This window comes from Apostichopus japonicus, chromosome 16, assembly GCF_037975245.1.
Source record: "Apostichopus japonicus isolate 1M-3 chromosome 16, ASM3797524v1, whole genome shotgun sequence".
Taxonomy (NCBI): Eukaryota; Metazoa; Echinodermata; class Holothuroidea; order Aspidochirotida; family Stichopodidae; genus Apostichopus; species Apostichopus japonicus.
The window spans coordinates 17,236,598-17,252,688 of NC_092576.1; the positions used below are offsets into that span (position 1 = coordinate 17,236,598).

At 36.2% G+C, this 16,091-nt stretch overlaps 1 protein-coding gene across 3 annotated transcripts; it reads left to right on the forward strand.

Moving 5' to 3' along the window:
- Window positions 1-13,258, forward strand: LOC139982237 (uncharacterized). 3 transcript variants are annotated; one of them, XR_011798070.1, is made up of 4 exons: window positions 8-160; window positions 3,526-3,781; window positions 7,855-8,021; window positions 13,207-13,258. XR_011798070.1 is itself a non-coding variant. In XM_071994884.1 (3 exons), exons 2-3 carry the CDS (start codon window positions 3,536-3,538, stop codon window positions 7,966-7,968), a joined length of 360 nt encoding a protein of 119 aa, XP_071850985.1. In that variant the 5' UTR covers window positions 1-160; window positions 3,526-3,535; the 3' UTR covers window positions 7,969-11,132. The 3 variants fall into 3 exon arrangements, 1 of the variants encoding a protein (XP_071850985.1); XR_011798069.1 differs by having other exon boundaries at window positions 9-160; window positions 7,855-10,912; window positions 11,286-13,258; XM_071994884.1 differs by lacking the exon at window positions 13,207-13,258 and having other exon boundaries at window positions 1-160; window positions 7,855-11,132.
- The last annotated feature ends 2,833 nt before the right edge of the window (window positions 13,259-16,091 follow it).

Sequence of the window (16,091 nt, forward strand, 5' to 3'; positions counted from 1 at the left end):
CAAACCCGATATTTCTATACGTACGGTAGCACGATCAGTTTCCAGGAATCAATCCAGCTAGGACTACCACAGTATTAAGAGCAGGGCTTTAGAAATTGAAGTACATTTCTCTCGAAAAGTTGATCACACTTTCTTTGCCGAAGTTTCCAACAATCATCAGGTAGTGGAGTCTTATACCGCATTGCATTCGACTTTCTAACAATCATATTTATTTTGACTGAATGTGTGTTACTACTCGTACAAAATGAGTAACTGTAAGTTAGGCTAGGCACAGTAATGTGAAACGACAATTTCACTTCGGTCACATTCTCGGCAAATCGTATAGAAATAAACATGCTTACTAAAATGCAAAAGGAGGTGATATATATATATATCTATATTTATAACATTTGCTGCATGCTATCAAATAGTCTAATGACAGAGGAATATATCTAAGTTAATCTAAGCCAAGGCAGTGTTAACTGTGGCGTAGTGTAGTGTTAGGCTACTGTTAGGAAATTATGTATTTTTTTTTTTGAGGCAAAGAAGCATTCCTTACAACCAATTTGTGCAAAAACTGCTATGAGAGATAAAAAGTTGGTTGAAATTCGGGAACTAATGTAGAATTCGTACCAATCGACCCTACTTCCTAACCACTAACCCTATTCCCTACTTCCTTAACCCTACTTTCTAATCCCTAACATTATTCTGCAGATTCGAAGTAAGCTTTCCCATTCATATGGTACGGATTCTAAAGTTAGGCCGATTATAATTCGACTTAGATTGTGAGAGCTAATATTTCTCCATAATTTCATACTTGTTTTATAAGTGAATATATGCTACAATTAAAGGCTAGTATGCAAGGGCGTAGGAACCGGGGGGGCTGGGGGGGCGCCAGCCCCCCAGTGAAAAATATGGGGGCGGAAGTATCGTTCCGCCCCCCGCTCCGCAAGTCAGAAAACCCCTTTTTCATTTCCAAATGAGAAAAAATTCTCATTTGAAGCACCAAATTGCATCTAAGGCCAGGTGAAAATGCAAAATTCTTTACAAAATGGAGTGGGTGTTGAAGTGTGCTATATTGCACCAAATTGCATCTGAGGCCACCTGGAAATGCAAAAAATTTCCAAATTCCCCTTAGACCCCTCCCCCAGGCCAGCCATCAGTCTTCAGCCCACCCACTCAAAAGTACCTTCCTACGCCACTGCTAGTATGTTACCTGTTAGTCTATTTTGTTTCTATAATTTGGTTCCTGGCTTATAAGAGAACACAGTGTTACTGGTAGTTTAAATTTCTGTCATGTGTACATGTGTATTATACAGTAGGTTACTTGCACATGTACCAGCGTTACTGTAAAATTTCAGCTTCTCACAAGATCAAATTTCAGTAATATGAGCCAAGTTAACAAACTCTAATGTTACAGTTCAATCAAATTTTGTAAAAAATTGACAAACTTCTATGCAAATGCAGATCATGTAGCCATTGTGTGTAGGTGTATTTATGTATGTACATTAAAAACTCACTTTCCTTCTCATATACAGTAATTGTCCAGGAAACTTGATAAATCTTAAAACTGCTACAGAAATTTTTTTGTAATTTTCTTAAAGTGACATATATTTCCTTATAAGTTCAATAACACATCATTTAGCAGCAATATATATCTGGCATGTTTGCAGTGTCTTGGAGGGTTAACAGACATTTGACTGCATACATCAGTGAAATTCTAGGTTCTGATGGCACACATTTGAGTTTTAAGGGGCAATATTTGACACAAGTTCCTCTTAAATTACAATGTTAAAAGATCAACAACCCACCTCCCCCTCCCTCCCCCCTCCCCCCCCCCAAAAAAGGGGAGGAAATGGAATTTTAGGCTGTACAGGTCCTTAGGCTAGATATTTTCAAGTTGAAAAGTAGTATGAAATTTGAAAAATATTTATCTACATTTTGATGTTTTGAGCGATTAGGAAGGGCATCGATGGCACAAACAAAATGCCAAGCTGCCATTTTGTGCCATGGACAGGGTCCTTTATTGAGAGGGCACACTGTGGCATTTTCCTGAATTTAAAAAAAAAATTCATGACATTGTTTACTATTGGTGCCATCAATTTGGTTGAGAACATAAACAAAGGATTTGTTGTTCAAAGTTAAAAATTTGGAATAATGCTACTGTAGGTCTGTGACTATTAAGGTTAAATTACAACTGCGATGCATTTTAACTCTGATCATTATACTTGGGCACTACAGTCTCAACTGTGCAGTTGCAGGTCTAATATTTCATGTTGACATTGTATGCTAAATAAGCCCAATTATTACACTATATAGCATGGTGGGCTCATAACTGACGCACATGCATATGGATTCGATCAACGATGTCTCTCAAGGAAATATTCAAATCACTGAACTGTATGTGTTTTTCGTATGTGTGGTTCCTCAGAAATGTAATGATCTCAAAATATTTATTGTTCTGTGCATATATGCAACTTTTGAGCAGAGCTTGACCACAAAATGTCTGCCGTTTCAAGTTCTTTCATACCCCTAAATTGACACATTCGTTGATTTATTTTACATACATTATACAGACTACAGTACCTTAAAGCAGCATTTTGCGTTGGGTCGCTTTTTTCCACCTTTTTAACATGTGCATCGATTTTTTTACATATATCAATCATAAAACCGCAAACTAAGATACCATCCAAGTCTCACCCTGCCAAGAGCGTTAATTAGCGAGTAATTAACGATTTAAATCGATAACGAGTAAAAGTGTCCTCGACAAAGTTTTCATATCTCCAAATCCACTAGTTTGAATTCCACCAATCAGTGAATAGTATGTTTATTCATGAGCATTTTGCATTTGGTCGCCGTTTTCTACTTTTTTGACATGTCCATCGAGTTTTTTACAAACATCAAATCACAAAACAGCAAATTAAGATAGTAGCCAAGTTTTTCCCTGCCAAAAACGTTAATTGGCGAGTATTCCACATACAAAATTAAATCGCATTCAGTTCCCAAACCATTAGTTTGAATTCAACCAATCAGAGATGCAGGTTTAGTTATGAGCCGTTGCTAAAAATAGATTCAAGACTTTGCGTTGGTACAACCAGGGAGTTGTTATGCAACACCCTGGTACAACTGCCATATAGACTGTACACAAATCGAGCGTGGTGTTATATTACGTATCTGTCAATGACGTTGGTAGTGTTTAAATATTCATATTATGGGCGAGGTTTATTGGGTTCCCAACGGAAAATATCTTGGAGAACAACAAAGTTGAAAGTTGCAATTTTTTCGACTTTTATGCCACCATTTGAAGCAAAATATAAATAGATAAGCTAGTTATGTATGTTGTTATGGCATAGTGGAGTCAGTGAGGTTGAGAAATATCATAGTCGAGGACTCAAAATGCTGCTTTAAGTGTTACAAACTAAGGAACATTTTCAGTTTAAAAAAGGGACAGATTTTTGTCCTACCTACTGTAGACAATGTATACATACAAGTAGATCTGAATGAATATTTAATCCTTTTACATTTTGCTTTGAAAATTATACAAAGATATATCAATATGGGAGCTTCTGGATCCTCGAAGTCGGGCAACGTGGACATGAATGGGCCAGAGGCCCAGCTGGTCAAGGACATCATTCACGATAAGACGGTGGTGGTCTTCGGGAAGACGTTTTGCCCCTCCTGTCGTAAAGTGAAAGGTCTCCTGGATGAGCTGAATGCTAAATACGAAACTGTGGAGCTGGACCGAAGAAAGGACGGGAGTCAAATGCAGGCTGTTTTGGGAAAGATGACCGGAGCTAGCACGGTGAGCCTTAAAAAAGAACGGTCTGCATGGCTGTTGCTGGGTATAGACTTTATGTCTCTCACCATGTAGCAAGGGGGTGTGAGGTACATTTATATCTCTCACCATGTAGCTAGGGGGTGTGAGGTACATTTATATCTCTCACCATGTAGCTAGGGGGTGTGAGGTACATTTATGACTGTCACCATGTAGCTACTGTAGGGGGTGTGAGGCACATTCATGGGTCTCACCATGTAGCTAGTGGGTGTGAGGTTCATTTATATCTTTCGCCACATATTATATTAAGATGGGTAAAATGCAGTCATGCAACAGATTGTTTTGAACAGACAGGTTTCTCTGCTCTCTTACCATTGAAAAAAGTGCTACCAAAAAAGTCTAACCCATGGTTCTATTTCATAGAGTGGAATAGATCGGATTTTGCATGTAATCAACGAGCAATTGACCAATCAGATGACCAGAATACAATTAGGTGTATATATTAACAGCTTTGATTGGTACATGCTGTGTGTGTGTGTACCAAGTATATACTATACTGCACTGTACTGTACCACATTGCACTGTACTGTTTACAGTAGTACTATAATAAACCCTATTAACAGCTCTGATTGGTACATGTTGTGTGTGTGTGTGTACTGCACTGTACTGCATTGCATTGCACTGTGTCACATTGCACTGTAATTGTATAATTACTGTACTATATAGTAAACCCTATAAACAGCTCTGATTGGTACATATTGTGTGTGTGTGTACTATGTACTTGTACTGCATCGCAATGTACTGTACTGCATTGCACTGTACTGTACTGTATAAGTACTGTACTATAGGAAACCTTATTAGTAGCTCTGATTGGTACATATTGTGTGTGTGTGTGTACTATACTGCAATGTACTCCATCGCATCGTACTGTTCTTTACTGCATTGAACTGTACTGTATACTGTACATAGTAAACCCTACAAACAGCTCTGATTGGTACATATTGTGTTTACAGTGTGTGTGTACTATACTGCACTGTACTGTATCGCATTGCACTGTACTGTACTGCATTACACTGTACTACTCTGTACTGCAACTTGGTTAAATACTGTAGTGAGCATTGTGCTGATCAAGCACTGCTGTACAGTATACATTGGTGAGTCTGGAGATACAGTAGGTTGAATATTGTTAACTCCCCTGTTTACACAAACATGTATCCAGGTAAGTACAGGTAAGTACCATACATGTAGCTAGTGGATGTGAGGTTCATTTATATCTTTTGCCACATATTATATTAAGATGGGTAAAATGCACTCATGCAACAAATTGTTTTGAACAGACAGGTTTCTCTGATCTCTTACCATTGAAAAAAGTGCTACCAAAAAAGTTGTAACCCATGGTTCTATTTCATAGAGTGGAATAGAGCGGATTTTGCATGCAATCAACGAGCAATTGACCAATCAAATGACCAGAATACAATTAGGTGTTGTACAGTATAATAATCCCTATTAACAGCTTTGATTGGTACATGTTGTGTGTGTGTGTACCAAGTACTATACTGCACTGTACTGTACCACATTGCACTGTACTGTTTACAGTAGTACTGTACTATAATGAACCCTATTAACAGCTCTGATTGGTGCATGTTGTGTGTGTGTACTGCACTGTACTGCATTGCATTGCACTGTGTCACATTGCATTGTAATTAAGTACTGTACTATATAGTAAACCCTATAAACAGCTCTGATTGGTACATGTATAGTGTGTGTGTTTGTGTACTATGTACTGTTCTGTACTGCATTGAACTGTACCGTATACTGTACATAGTAAACCCTACAAACAGCTCTGATTGGTACATATTGTGTGTGTGTGTGTACTGTACTTGTACTGCATCGCAATGTACTGTACTGCATTGCACTGTACTGTATAAATAATGTACTATAGGAAACCCTATTAGTAGCTCTGATTGGTACATATTGTGTGTGTGTGTGTACTATACTGCAATGTACTCCATCGCATCGTACTGTTCTTTACTGCATTGAACTGTACTGTATACTGTACATAGTAAACCCTACAAACAGCTCTGATTGGTACATATTGTGTTTACAGTGTGTGTGTACTATACTGCACTGTACTGTATCGCATTGCACTGTACTGTACTGCATTACACTGTACTACTCTGTACTGCAACTTGGTTAAATACTGTAGTGAGCATTGTGCTGATCAAGCCCTGCTGTACAGTACATTGGTGAGTCTGGAGATACAGTAGGTTGAATATTGTTAACTCCCCTGTTTTACACAAACATGTATCCAGGTAAGTACAGTAATCAAATTATGTAATCAAGGACTACATACTGTATTTCATGCAGAGTAGTTGGCTCAGTTTGAATTGTGATGGTATAATAATAGAATAAACACAGCTTGAGTGGAGGTCTTTCTTCTACAGTATGTTGTGTTATCAAGATCTTCTTACTGACTGTCACGTGTCAATTGTTTAGAAGTGAACCATCAAAGTACAGTTCAAAGGATGATGTAATCTTTCAAATCCACTGCTTCCATAAACTGTATACAGTACATGTATGTGTTTGTTAATTAACTGTCAAATTAACTGTTAACTGTTAATTAACAATCAAAAAATTGTTATTTTCCATATACCAGTTTTGTATGTACACAGGAATCATAGTATTTTTTTATTTTTTATTAGAGGCAAAGTGAAAAGCAATCAAAACTGCTAAGTGTACACAAAATTATTCCCTGCGGTAAAGTTACAAGTTAGAAGTGAAAGAACGGTTGCTGCTCTTACTGTACCGTACATACAGTACAGTAGCTTATAATGATAATAGTAATATTAATATTGAGGATTTATATTGCCCAGACATATCCACCGATAACAGCGCTCAAGGCGCATCACAATGTTACAGTACTCCAGATGGTCAACGATAACCTGTCCAACATAGGGACAAGCACTGCACATGGTAGAAGCTAAAGAGCGCCCCCAGGTCCCCATTTCCGGGTGAATAGAGGCAATGGAGTAAAGTGCCTTGCCCAAGGACAGAAGGGAATGATCTGGCCGGGAATCGAACCTGCAAGCCTAAGATCACAAGCCCGTTGCCTTAGAACTACTTGACCACAATGCTCTCCATATGTATATCAAATTTCTGTCATTTGTTTGCGTGTTCAGCATAAAAGAATGGAGTTAATATCCCAAAATTAATTTAGATTTCTAAAACTTTGCGATATATATATACAGAACAGTTACATTCAAAATTTGCCAAGATATATTTTAAAAGTGTATGCAAAGGTACAGTACACTGTCCTTTGAACACAGTAGCAATACCCTCAAATAATCTTTTTTGAAAAGAGCAAAATTTGTTTCAAAAAACAAGACTTTGTCGCACCCCTGTACCGCCAGTGACAAAAGGACAGTGTTACAAAAATAATATAGATTTACAATGAAATTCCTAAAAAAGAGAAAAGTTAGTTTAAAGTAAATGTAGGTAACAAAATGACAAAACCCCTTAAAATGAGAATACGAAGAATAAAATTGATGCAGCTTAAATATTAATACAAAATATATATACATGGAGGAATAATTTAAAAAATAATATAGATTTACCATGAAATTCTTTAAAAAAAAAAAAGGTGAGTTTAAAGTAAATTTAAGTAACTAAATGAATAAAAAAAACCTGAAAATATGAATATATGAGTATAAAATTGGTGCAGCTTAAATATTAATATAAAAATATACGGAGGAATAATTTTAAAAATAATATAGATTTACAATGAAATTCCTAAAAAAGAGAAAAAAGTGAGTTTAAAGTAAATTTATGTAACAAAAATGACAAAAACCCCTTAAAATATGAATATGAAGAATAAACTTGACACAGCTTAAATATTAATACAAAAAAATAACATCTACCCTGTACGCGCATACATCTTCCTCTTCCCTACTTTCTACTTTCAAAAGTCTACTTAAGACCTATCTTTTCACTTGTGCTTTTGTAAATTAATCTGTTTTCTTTGTAAAAGCGCCTTGAGCAGTGGCTTTTGTCTACTGATTTGGCGCTATATAAGTCTCATTTATTATGATTATTATTCTCAGGTTCCGAGGGTGTTCATCATGGGCGAGTGCATCGGAGGATGGGACGACACAGAGGATCTACACCGCAAAGGAGGACTCATTCTGAAACTGCAAGATGCAAATGCCATTCCATAAATTTGAGGGAAGAAAAAAATATGAAACGGAGATGATTTTCCTCAAAATTTTAGGTGACTGTTCTTGAACCGGTGAAAGGGTGGCTTTTGTAATGTTAAGGTTTATATATTATGACTGCATGTACAGTATATATATGTTACAAAGGTGAAAGAATATATTTATCTTTCTGCATAAAACTAACTATAAGGTGTGTTTTGTTGGCTGAAATGTGTGAAGAAAACTATTGTAAACGTGCATTACATACAGTACAATACAGAGCAGTTTGACTGCTGTACTAAGCACTACAGTATGACATACTGCTAATACTATCGTATGAGGTATATACTGTGTAATACTGTGTTAAGTACTATGAAGTATTTATGTATGGTTATACAATTTGACTACTGTACTCATTACCATATTATAACGTACTGCTAATACTATCGTGTACATTACTGTGTAATACTGTGTAAAGTATGTATGTATGATTATATACAATTTGACTACTGTACTCAGTACCACAGTATTACATACTGCTAATACTATCGTATATACAGTACTGTGTAAAGTATGTATGTATGGTTATATAATTTGACTACTGTACTAAGTACTACAGTATAACATACTGCTAATACTATCGTATGAAGTACTACTGAGTATATATGTTAGGTTATTTACAGTTTGATTACTGTACTAGGTACTTCTGTATACAGTAACATACTGCTAATACTATCGTATATACATTACTGTGTAAAGTATGTATGTATGGTAATATATAATTTGACTACTGTACTCAGTACCACAGTATGACATACTGCTAATACTATCGTATACAGTACTGTGTAAAGTATGTATGTATGGTTATATAATTTGACTACTGTACTAAGTACTACAGTATAACATACTGCTAATACTATCGTATGAAGTACTACTGAGTATATATGTTAGGTTATTTACAGTTTGATTACTGTACTAGGTACTTCTGTATACAGTAACATACTGCTAATACTATCGTATATACATTACTGTGTAAAGTATGTATGTATGGTTATATAATTTGACTACTGTACTAAGTACTACAGTATAACATACTGCTAATACTATCGTATACAGTACTGTGTAAAGTATGTATGTATGGTTATATAATTTGACTACTGTACTAAGTACCACAGTATAACATACTGCTAATACTATCGTATGAAGTACTACTGAGTATATATGTTAGGTTATTTACAGTTTGATTACTGTACTAGGTACTTCTGTATACAGTAACATACTGCCAAAACTATCGTATTTACTACTAATTGTATGTGTATGGTTTTACATGCCTTAAAAACAGTTGCCTTGACTACAACACAAAAAAGAATTGCTTGCCAAGTAAAACAGAAATATTGTTTTTAAACCAAATTTGGTTAAATATCAAAAGGGTATATTCTTTCTTCTATTTTTTAGGCTTTATTAATATTAACTGTCACAAATGATTTAAATGTATCATAGTACTTATTAGACCTTTAATAGTTAATATTTTTGTAGTCATGGGCCCGTGGATAAGTGTGCTGCCTAAGTACAACAATCGATTCATTCCATTTTTTACACTTAGGCTTTGTCTTAAAGTCGAAGTTCTTAGGACGGCTACGAACGGACAGAAAACAATGCCTCATGATACTAGTGAAAAGTGACATGTGCATTATCATTTCTCCTGTACGTGTGTTTGTTATCGATATATATATGTGTAAAAGGAAGTTGGCTTTATGTTTTGATCCTAGCAGGATCTTCTTCAAAGGTTTCTTCTCTTCATCCCTTGTCTACTAATCCCCTTACATCTATCTTTGTGTTCACCATGCTCGTTAACCTGTCTGTATTCTGTGTGTGTTTTTGTCCCTTCTGTTACTGTTACTTGTCATTTAGCCTTTGAAGAAGATCCTGCTAGGATCGAAACGTCAGGCCAACTTACTTTTACTCATTCTCCTACACAGGCTCTCTAGTGGATAAGCAGTTTGCTAACAGTTTTATTTTATTTTGTGTACTGTATACATTTATATATCTTGTACGTGAAACAATCTCACTATTATACAGTACAGATCAACCAGTGCTGCTGCCAATCCTAATGAAAGACACAGTTCAGGGTCATTACAGTATGTATTGTGTGCACTCATGCAGTCATTGACACTGTATATTCGTTAAAGCAATATATATGTATATAGATAGGATAAAAGAATAATGGTCAATACGAACATGATTATATCTATAGATTATTATCCACGATCTATCTTGGCAAAGGATTTGGTTGAGGGGAAGGGGAGGAGCATATGTTTGTACACACAGTCAGTACTAACAGCTATCATAAAGTATCAACTAGTGTAGGCCTACTGTAGGGTCGGGGAGTCTTCGTTATCAAAATCTGGGATGTGAGTTCCCCCTGCAGGTAAACCTCACTTACAGTTGTGACTGAGCTTAGAAATGTTTTGGAGGAAAACACCCCTAGGTGGCTGGAAATGGGAATTCCATGCATTGGACATGAATGTTAACTCCATTAGCTTGACAGAGTGTTGTCCTGAATGGCATATCTGCAGTTCCACCCCTCCCCCCCCAAAAAAAAATATTAGTACCGTAACAAAAAAAAAATTAAATTAGGCTTCATTTGAGACAGTAAACTATTGGCAAAAAGCTTTATCTTGATATGGATAGGGAATCAGTGAGCATGTATTGACTAGGCTTTAAATCTGTGATGTCCCAACCAATTGATGGAAGTGTAAATCGGCGACCGTAGTGTACTACTGTACTGTAATTAGCTATCAGGTAGTAGGTCTGTTATATACAATAACAATGATGTTTCTCTGTACATTTGGATACCAGCCTATCATTTTGGCACACGTATCCATGTTAATGCCAATATGTAGAGCTGATATACAGTACGATGCATACACCAGTAAGTTTTCCAAACCCGAAGAAGGATTTATGACAGGTTTCAGTGGCGTAGGAAGGTACTTTTGAGTGGGGGGCTGAAGACTGATGGCCAGCCTGGGGGAGGGGTCTAAGGGGAGGGGGTGTCCCCCTCCCCTTTGGAATTTTTTGCATTTCCAGGTGGTCTCAGATGCAATTTGGTGCAATATAGCACACTTCAACACCCACTCCATTTTGTAAACTTAATTTTGTATTTTCACCTGACCTTAGATGCAATTTGGTGCTCCAAATGAGATTTTTTTCTCATTTGGAAATGAAAAAGGGGTTTTCTGACTTGCGAACCGGGAGGGCGGAATGATACTTCCGCCCCTCCACATTTTGCACTGGGGGGGCTGGTGCCCCCCCAGCCCCCCCGGTTCCTACGCCCTTGACAGGTTTTGCAGTTGGGCAGCGTTTGTAGTTAATTGCTGATAGAGCTCTTTCATTAAACCGTTGTTTACCATTAATCTCTTTGACATATATGACAGAGTGCTTCTTATATGGTCTACCGGGTATGTTTTTAATAACTGTTTACATGCAAGCAACACTAGAGTCGGTCTCTTATATATACTCTACAATCATGGCAGAGTTAGATCAAATTCATATCACAGTCTCGATAATAGTCTCGAAAGATGTTAGTGAACTAAGCACGTAGGCAGGAATGTTAACGGGGAGTGGGGGACCAACAATAATTTAAGGAGGGGCACAGTCTCGATATAGTCTCGTTGGATGTTAGTGAACTAAGTTATGGAAAAGTGGGTGAGGCAGGCACGTAGGCAGGAATTCCGACTGGGGAAGAGGGGAAGGGGACCAACAATAATTTAAGGAGGGGCACCAACAATTTAGGGAGGGGCACAAAATGTTTCAACTGTACACTTATGAATTTTTTTCCCGTTCTCTTGGTGGTGGCACAATTTGGAGGTGAGGGGGGGGAGGGTAGGTGCATATTAGTCTGTAGGGAGGATGGGGCTATTGCACAACCGTGTGAGTCTAGATTTAGACTGAGCTGTTATCCTGTTAAAAAGCTGGAAGCTGTTTGAAAGAGTAAGATATGTATAACAAGGTATGAGACTGCAATATAAACTTATAGACCTTAGTTTGATTGTACCCACTAGAGCTTTCAAAACCAGTATCGCTCAGATACGGCACTCCACTGTTAAAGTTGCTATATAACTAAATACAATGAAGAGAGCTGCAGTAATCTGCTTTAAATTGTTGCTTAGCTACTGACTGTACATACAGGAAGAAACCATACATGTAAACAGGAAGTTTTATGATCTAATTTCACTGTAGTGGAGGATGTATATATATATATTGTGAAACTTGGAGACAGCAATAAAATTGCAGAGTCATAAAAATGTGGTAGGGTGAAACACCATACCTTTCCTGTGTGTAGGCACATATTGACTTGTCCTGCTTTTCCTGTTACATTTTACACAACAGGGAATAACAATGAAATTGACCTTTGTTTGCACCGCCACTAATGCTTTTGGAAACCAGAATTACTAAAGATAGTCACCCTCAGATAGGGCACTGCTGTGTTAAAGTTGAGGTACACTAAAAGACATAAATAGCAGCTCAGTAAGCTGCTTTAAGTCGTTGCTAGGGTACTGCGCTGACAAATTTCCGCACAGCTGTTAGAGCTGAACAGACAAGAAGATAACAGTATTTTCACAGTACTGGGGATATATAAAACTTGTCAAATTGTCAATTTTGGAGGCTATAGGCAATAAAATCGCTGAGTGTCATAAATGTTGTTAGGTGAACCAGAACCATTCATTTCTTGTGTTGTAAGAACACATTAACTTATTCTTTCTATTTTACATAACACAATAGAAATGGATTTGGGATGTTTGCTTGCCTTTGACCGTATTGATAGCAAAGATCTTGTGATTTTCTCTGAATTTTGTTATTGAATATATTTTATAGAACAGTACACAACAGAATATTAAACAAGTTATACTGGTGTATGTTTGAACAGATGTAAACCAGGTATGGCCTTATATATTTATATGATAAGGGCATGCCAGTACATTCAAAATTAAAGAAACACACAGGACTTACTTGACATATTGTTTTATGTAGAATATTTATTATTTACCATAATAAATCGGAGGGTGTTACTTTTTCTTGTAAAAACTACTGCCAAATGGGTTTGTATCACATTGATTTCCTATGTGTTCATATGTGTTTGTGGTCATCAAGCTGAAACTGAAATATTTATAAAAGTTATGAGGTTGTGTTTTTTTTGTTGCTATTATTGGGATCTTTTTTGGGACCTTTTTTTAATTTTTTTTTTTCTATTTTTTTTTTTAGATGGCACCTACCAGACATTTTATGCACAATAAAATATGCCTATAGAAGCCTATACTATATGTACCTACAATATTGTTGTCTTGGACCACAGAGGTAGGCATTTGTGACACAGTAGCTGCATATGTGAACAGGAACGCACAAAAATTAGGTTTAAATCTGAAAGTGTCACGTAAGGATAAAATGAATGAAGAATTTTGGCATGTCTTTAACGAAGGAAATGTGTAATAATTCTCTATTCCCTTTCATCTGCTTAAAGAACCAATAATAGATTTTCTCCATGTTTATCCAACTTGAAAGAATCTTCCTGTTTTACAGTACAAGAATAAATTATTTTGGTGTTTTGTATGTTACAAAGTGTTACATAGTAATCTTGTTTAGTACTGGTCTTATTGACTGTTCATCTTGTTTACCTGTTTATCTTGTTAACCTGTTAATCTTGTTTTCCCGTTAATCTTGTGTACTGTTGTTATCTTTTGATAAACGTATCATATCTGCTGCATGAATAAAAAAAAACGGTGCACGGAAAGAAAAAAACGCCGGAAGACTTTCATGTTTTTTTGTTGTCTCAAACAAAAATTCTTTTTTTCTGTTTATTTTCAAATTATTACACCACTTCATCAAGATTCAAGCGAAAAGACAGAGGATAAAACTACAATTATAGCTTCTTTCAAAAATGTTGGGAAATAAAGGAGGAAATATTTACAATAATTATTGCTGTTTTAGTGATATTTACATTTACAGAGGTACCAAACAATAGAATATCTATTGCCCTTGGACACTGCTTCTTACTAATTCCTATTACCTTCTGATGAAAGGTTTAAATCGACTCACAAGGATGGCAAAATGGGCTGAGACTGACGCTAGTCACCCTCCTGCCTCCCCCCCCCACCCATTTGACTCCTTCCCATGATAATATATGTACAAAACATTGACAGTAGTACCACAGGAACATTCGTAGAAAGAGTTGTGCCCCTCAGACAACAAAATTACATGTGCGGAAATTGTTAAATCTCTATACATGTAGCCCCCTTCCTCCAAAGACTGAAACCGAAAATACCTATTCCAAAAAAATACACTTTTTTAGCCTTCCAGTTCCCATTAAAGTCTCCCTCACCCCTCCTGCCCCCAAAAATGAGATCAAAGTTATGAAGCCAAAAGCCTTCCCCAAACGTCCATTTTATTTTTTTCACTTTCTGAGATTTTAACCCCAAACCACCAAGCTTTTTATCCTATCCCCCACTTTGCTGCCAAATTAACTTTACAAGGAGAGAAATCAGTTTGCAATGTTGATCACAATAATGCAGCGTCTATACACAGCAAGATGACAAAGTTCACACAAGAAGACATTGATCGAGTCTTTAAAACTCTTAAACCTGTCGAAAACAACAACGCTGTACATATCTACTACATAGCCTAGACTCACAGCGTCTGAAGTCAAATAAATGCCGCAGCAGTGAAAAAAAAAACCTAAGTTCATTGTTGCTAATTGTTAGATCATCATGATGATGCAACCACACATTAATAATTATTCTGTCAATATTCAACAGACCTACACTGATGCAACTCATTTTGTGTTATAATACGTAACATGGAAACACCTGATTCAGGGTACATTACAACATCATGTGAAACATTGTATATGGATTGAACACTATTGACGAACAGATGGAAACAAAAATATATCTAGACATTTTCTGTGTTACCCAGCCCTCCCCTACCCCAAAATAAACACATGAATGGGTGTGGGGAGGGATGAATCACAGATATTTCAGCAAAACAGTCCTGATTCTATTCAGATATATATAATAGATTGGATGACAGGATTATCGGATACAAAATATGTCATATATCATAAGTTCAATTGTTAACTGTTCTCTTAAGTTAATCAAATCAAATTTGATGTGTACAAACTGTGTACAAACTGTGTACAACTGTGTACAAACTGTGTACAAATTTGATGTGTACAAACAGTTTTTGTGTACAAACTGAACCATTGAAAAAACAGTTCATCACCCTTGGTAACCCCCTCACCCCCGCCCCCCCATGCACCCTCCACAGTTGTGTCAGTTCAAGTTAACATGAGAATTTCCATTAAATCTCCCAGACAAAGAGTTTGATGGGACTATAAAAGATTATTGAAATGTTATAATATTTTCAAAGATACTTTTTTTTTTCAAAGATACTTAATTAAATGTTTTCAGACTTCAAAAAGCTTATTCCTTACCATCTCTGACAAAACTGGACGCACCTTTCGACAAGTTCAAAACGAGTCCACGAGTACAAATATTATACATCTACGGAACGATAGTCAACATCATTTTTATTTTTGTTGACACAATTTGTGACATTAATTCGCAATGATCTACGGCACAATTTGATAACATACATCTTTCTAACATACACGCACAAAATGGTCTAACATTCAATTTGGTGACATACTTCCAAGATACATTTAAAGAAAATTAATGCTTCATAATAAATCACTGCAAAAGTCAATCAAAACGAGTCATTTTTCCTTCTTCAATCTATCTGTTTTTAATGTTTCATAATGTTTGGAAAAGGCTTCTCAAGTTGGAGAGATGCATTATACAAATGCAACTGCATGCATTTTACAAAAGTTGCTCTCATCTCTATCTAGTCAAAATTTCCAAGAAATAAAATGTTAACCCCCAGTCGATGTATAATTATTAATATTGTTTATTAAAATGTAATGTAACTTATGAAATTTGTGATGTGACCTCTGAAACTCCTTCGTTAACAAAGTATTATTTTAAATCTAATGTAGCTGTTATCAATTATTCTAATTACACTAATTATTCTGCCTTGTTTTCTCTTTATACCTACAATTACCCATGATTGGGTTTTCTTCTTAATTTCTTTTTCAT

Coding starts and splice junctions, on each gene's coding strand:
- LOC139982237 (XM_071994884.1), top strand. CDS start 3,536: ATGGGAGCTTCTGGATCCTCGAAGTCGGGCAACGTGGACATGAATGGG. Junction 3,782..7,854: donor AGATGACCGGAGCTAGCACG/GTGAGCCTTAAA, acceptor TATTATTCTCAG/GTTCCGAGGGTGTTCATCAT.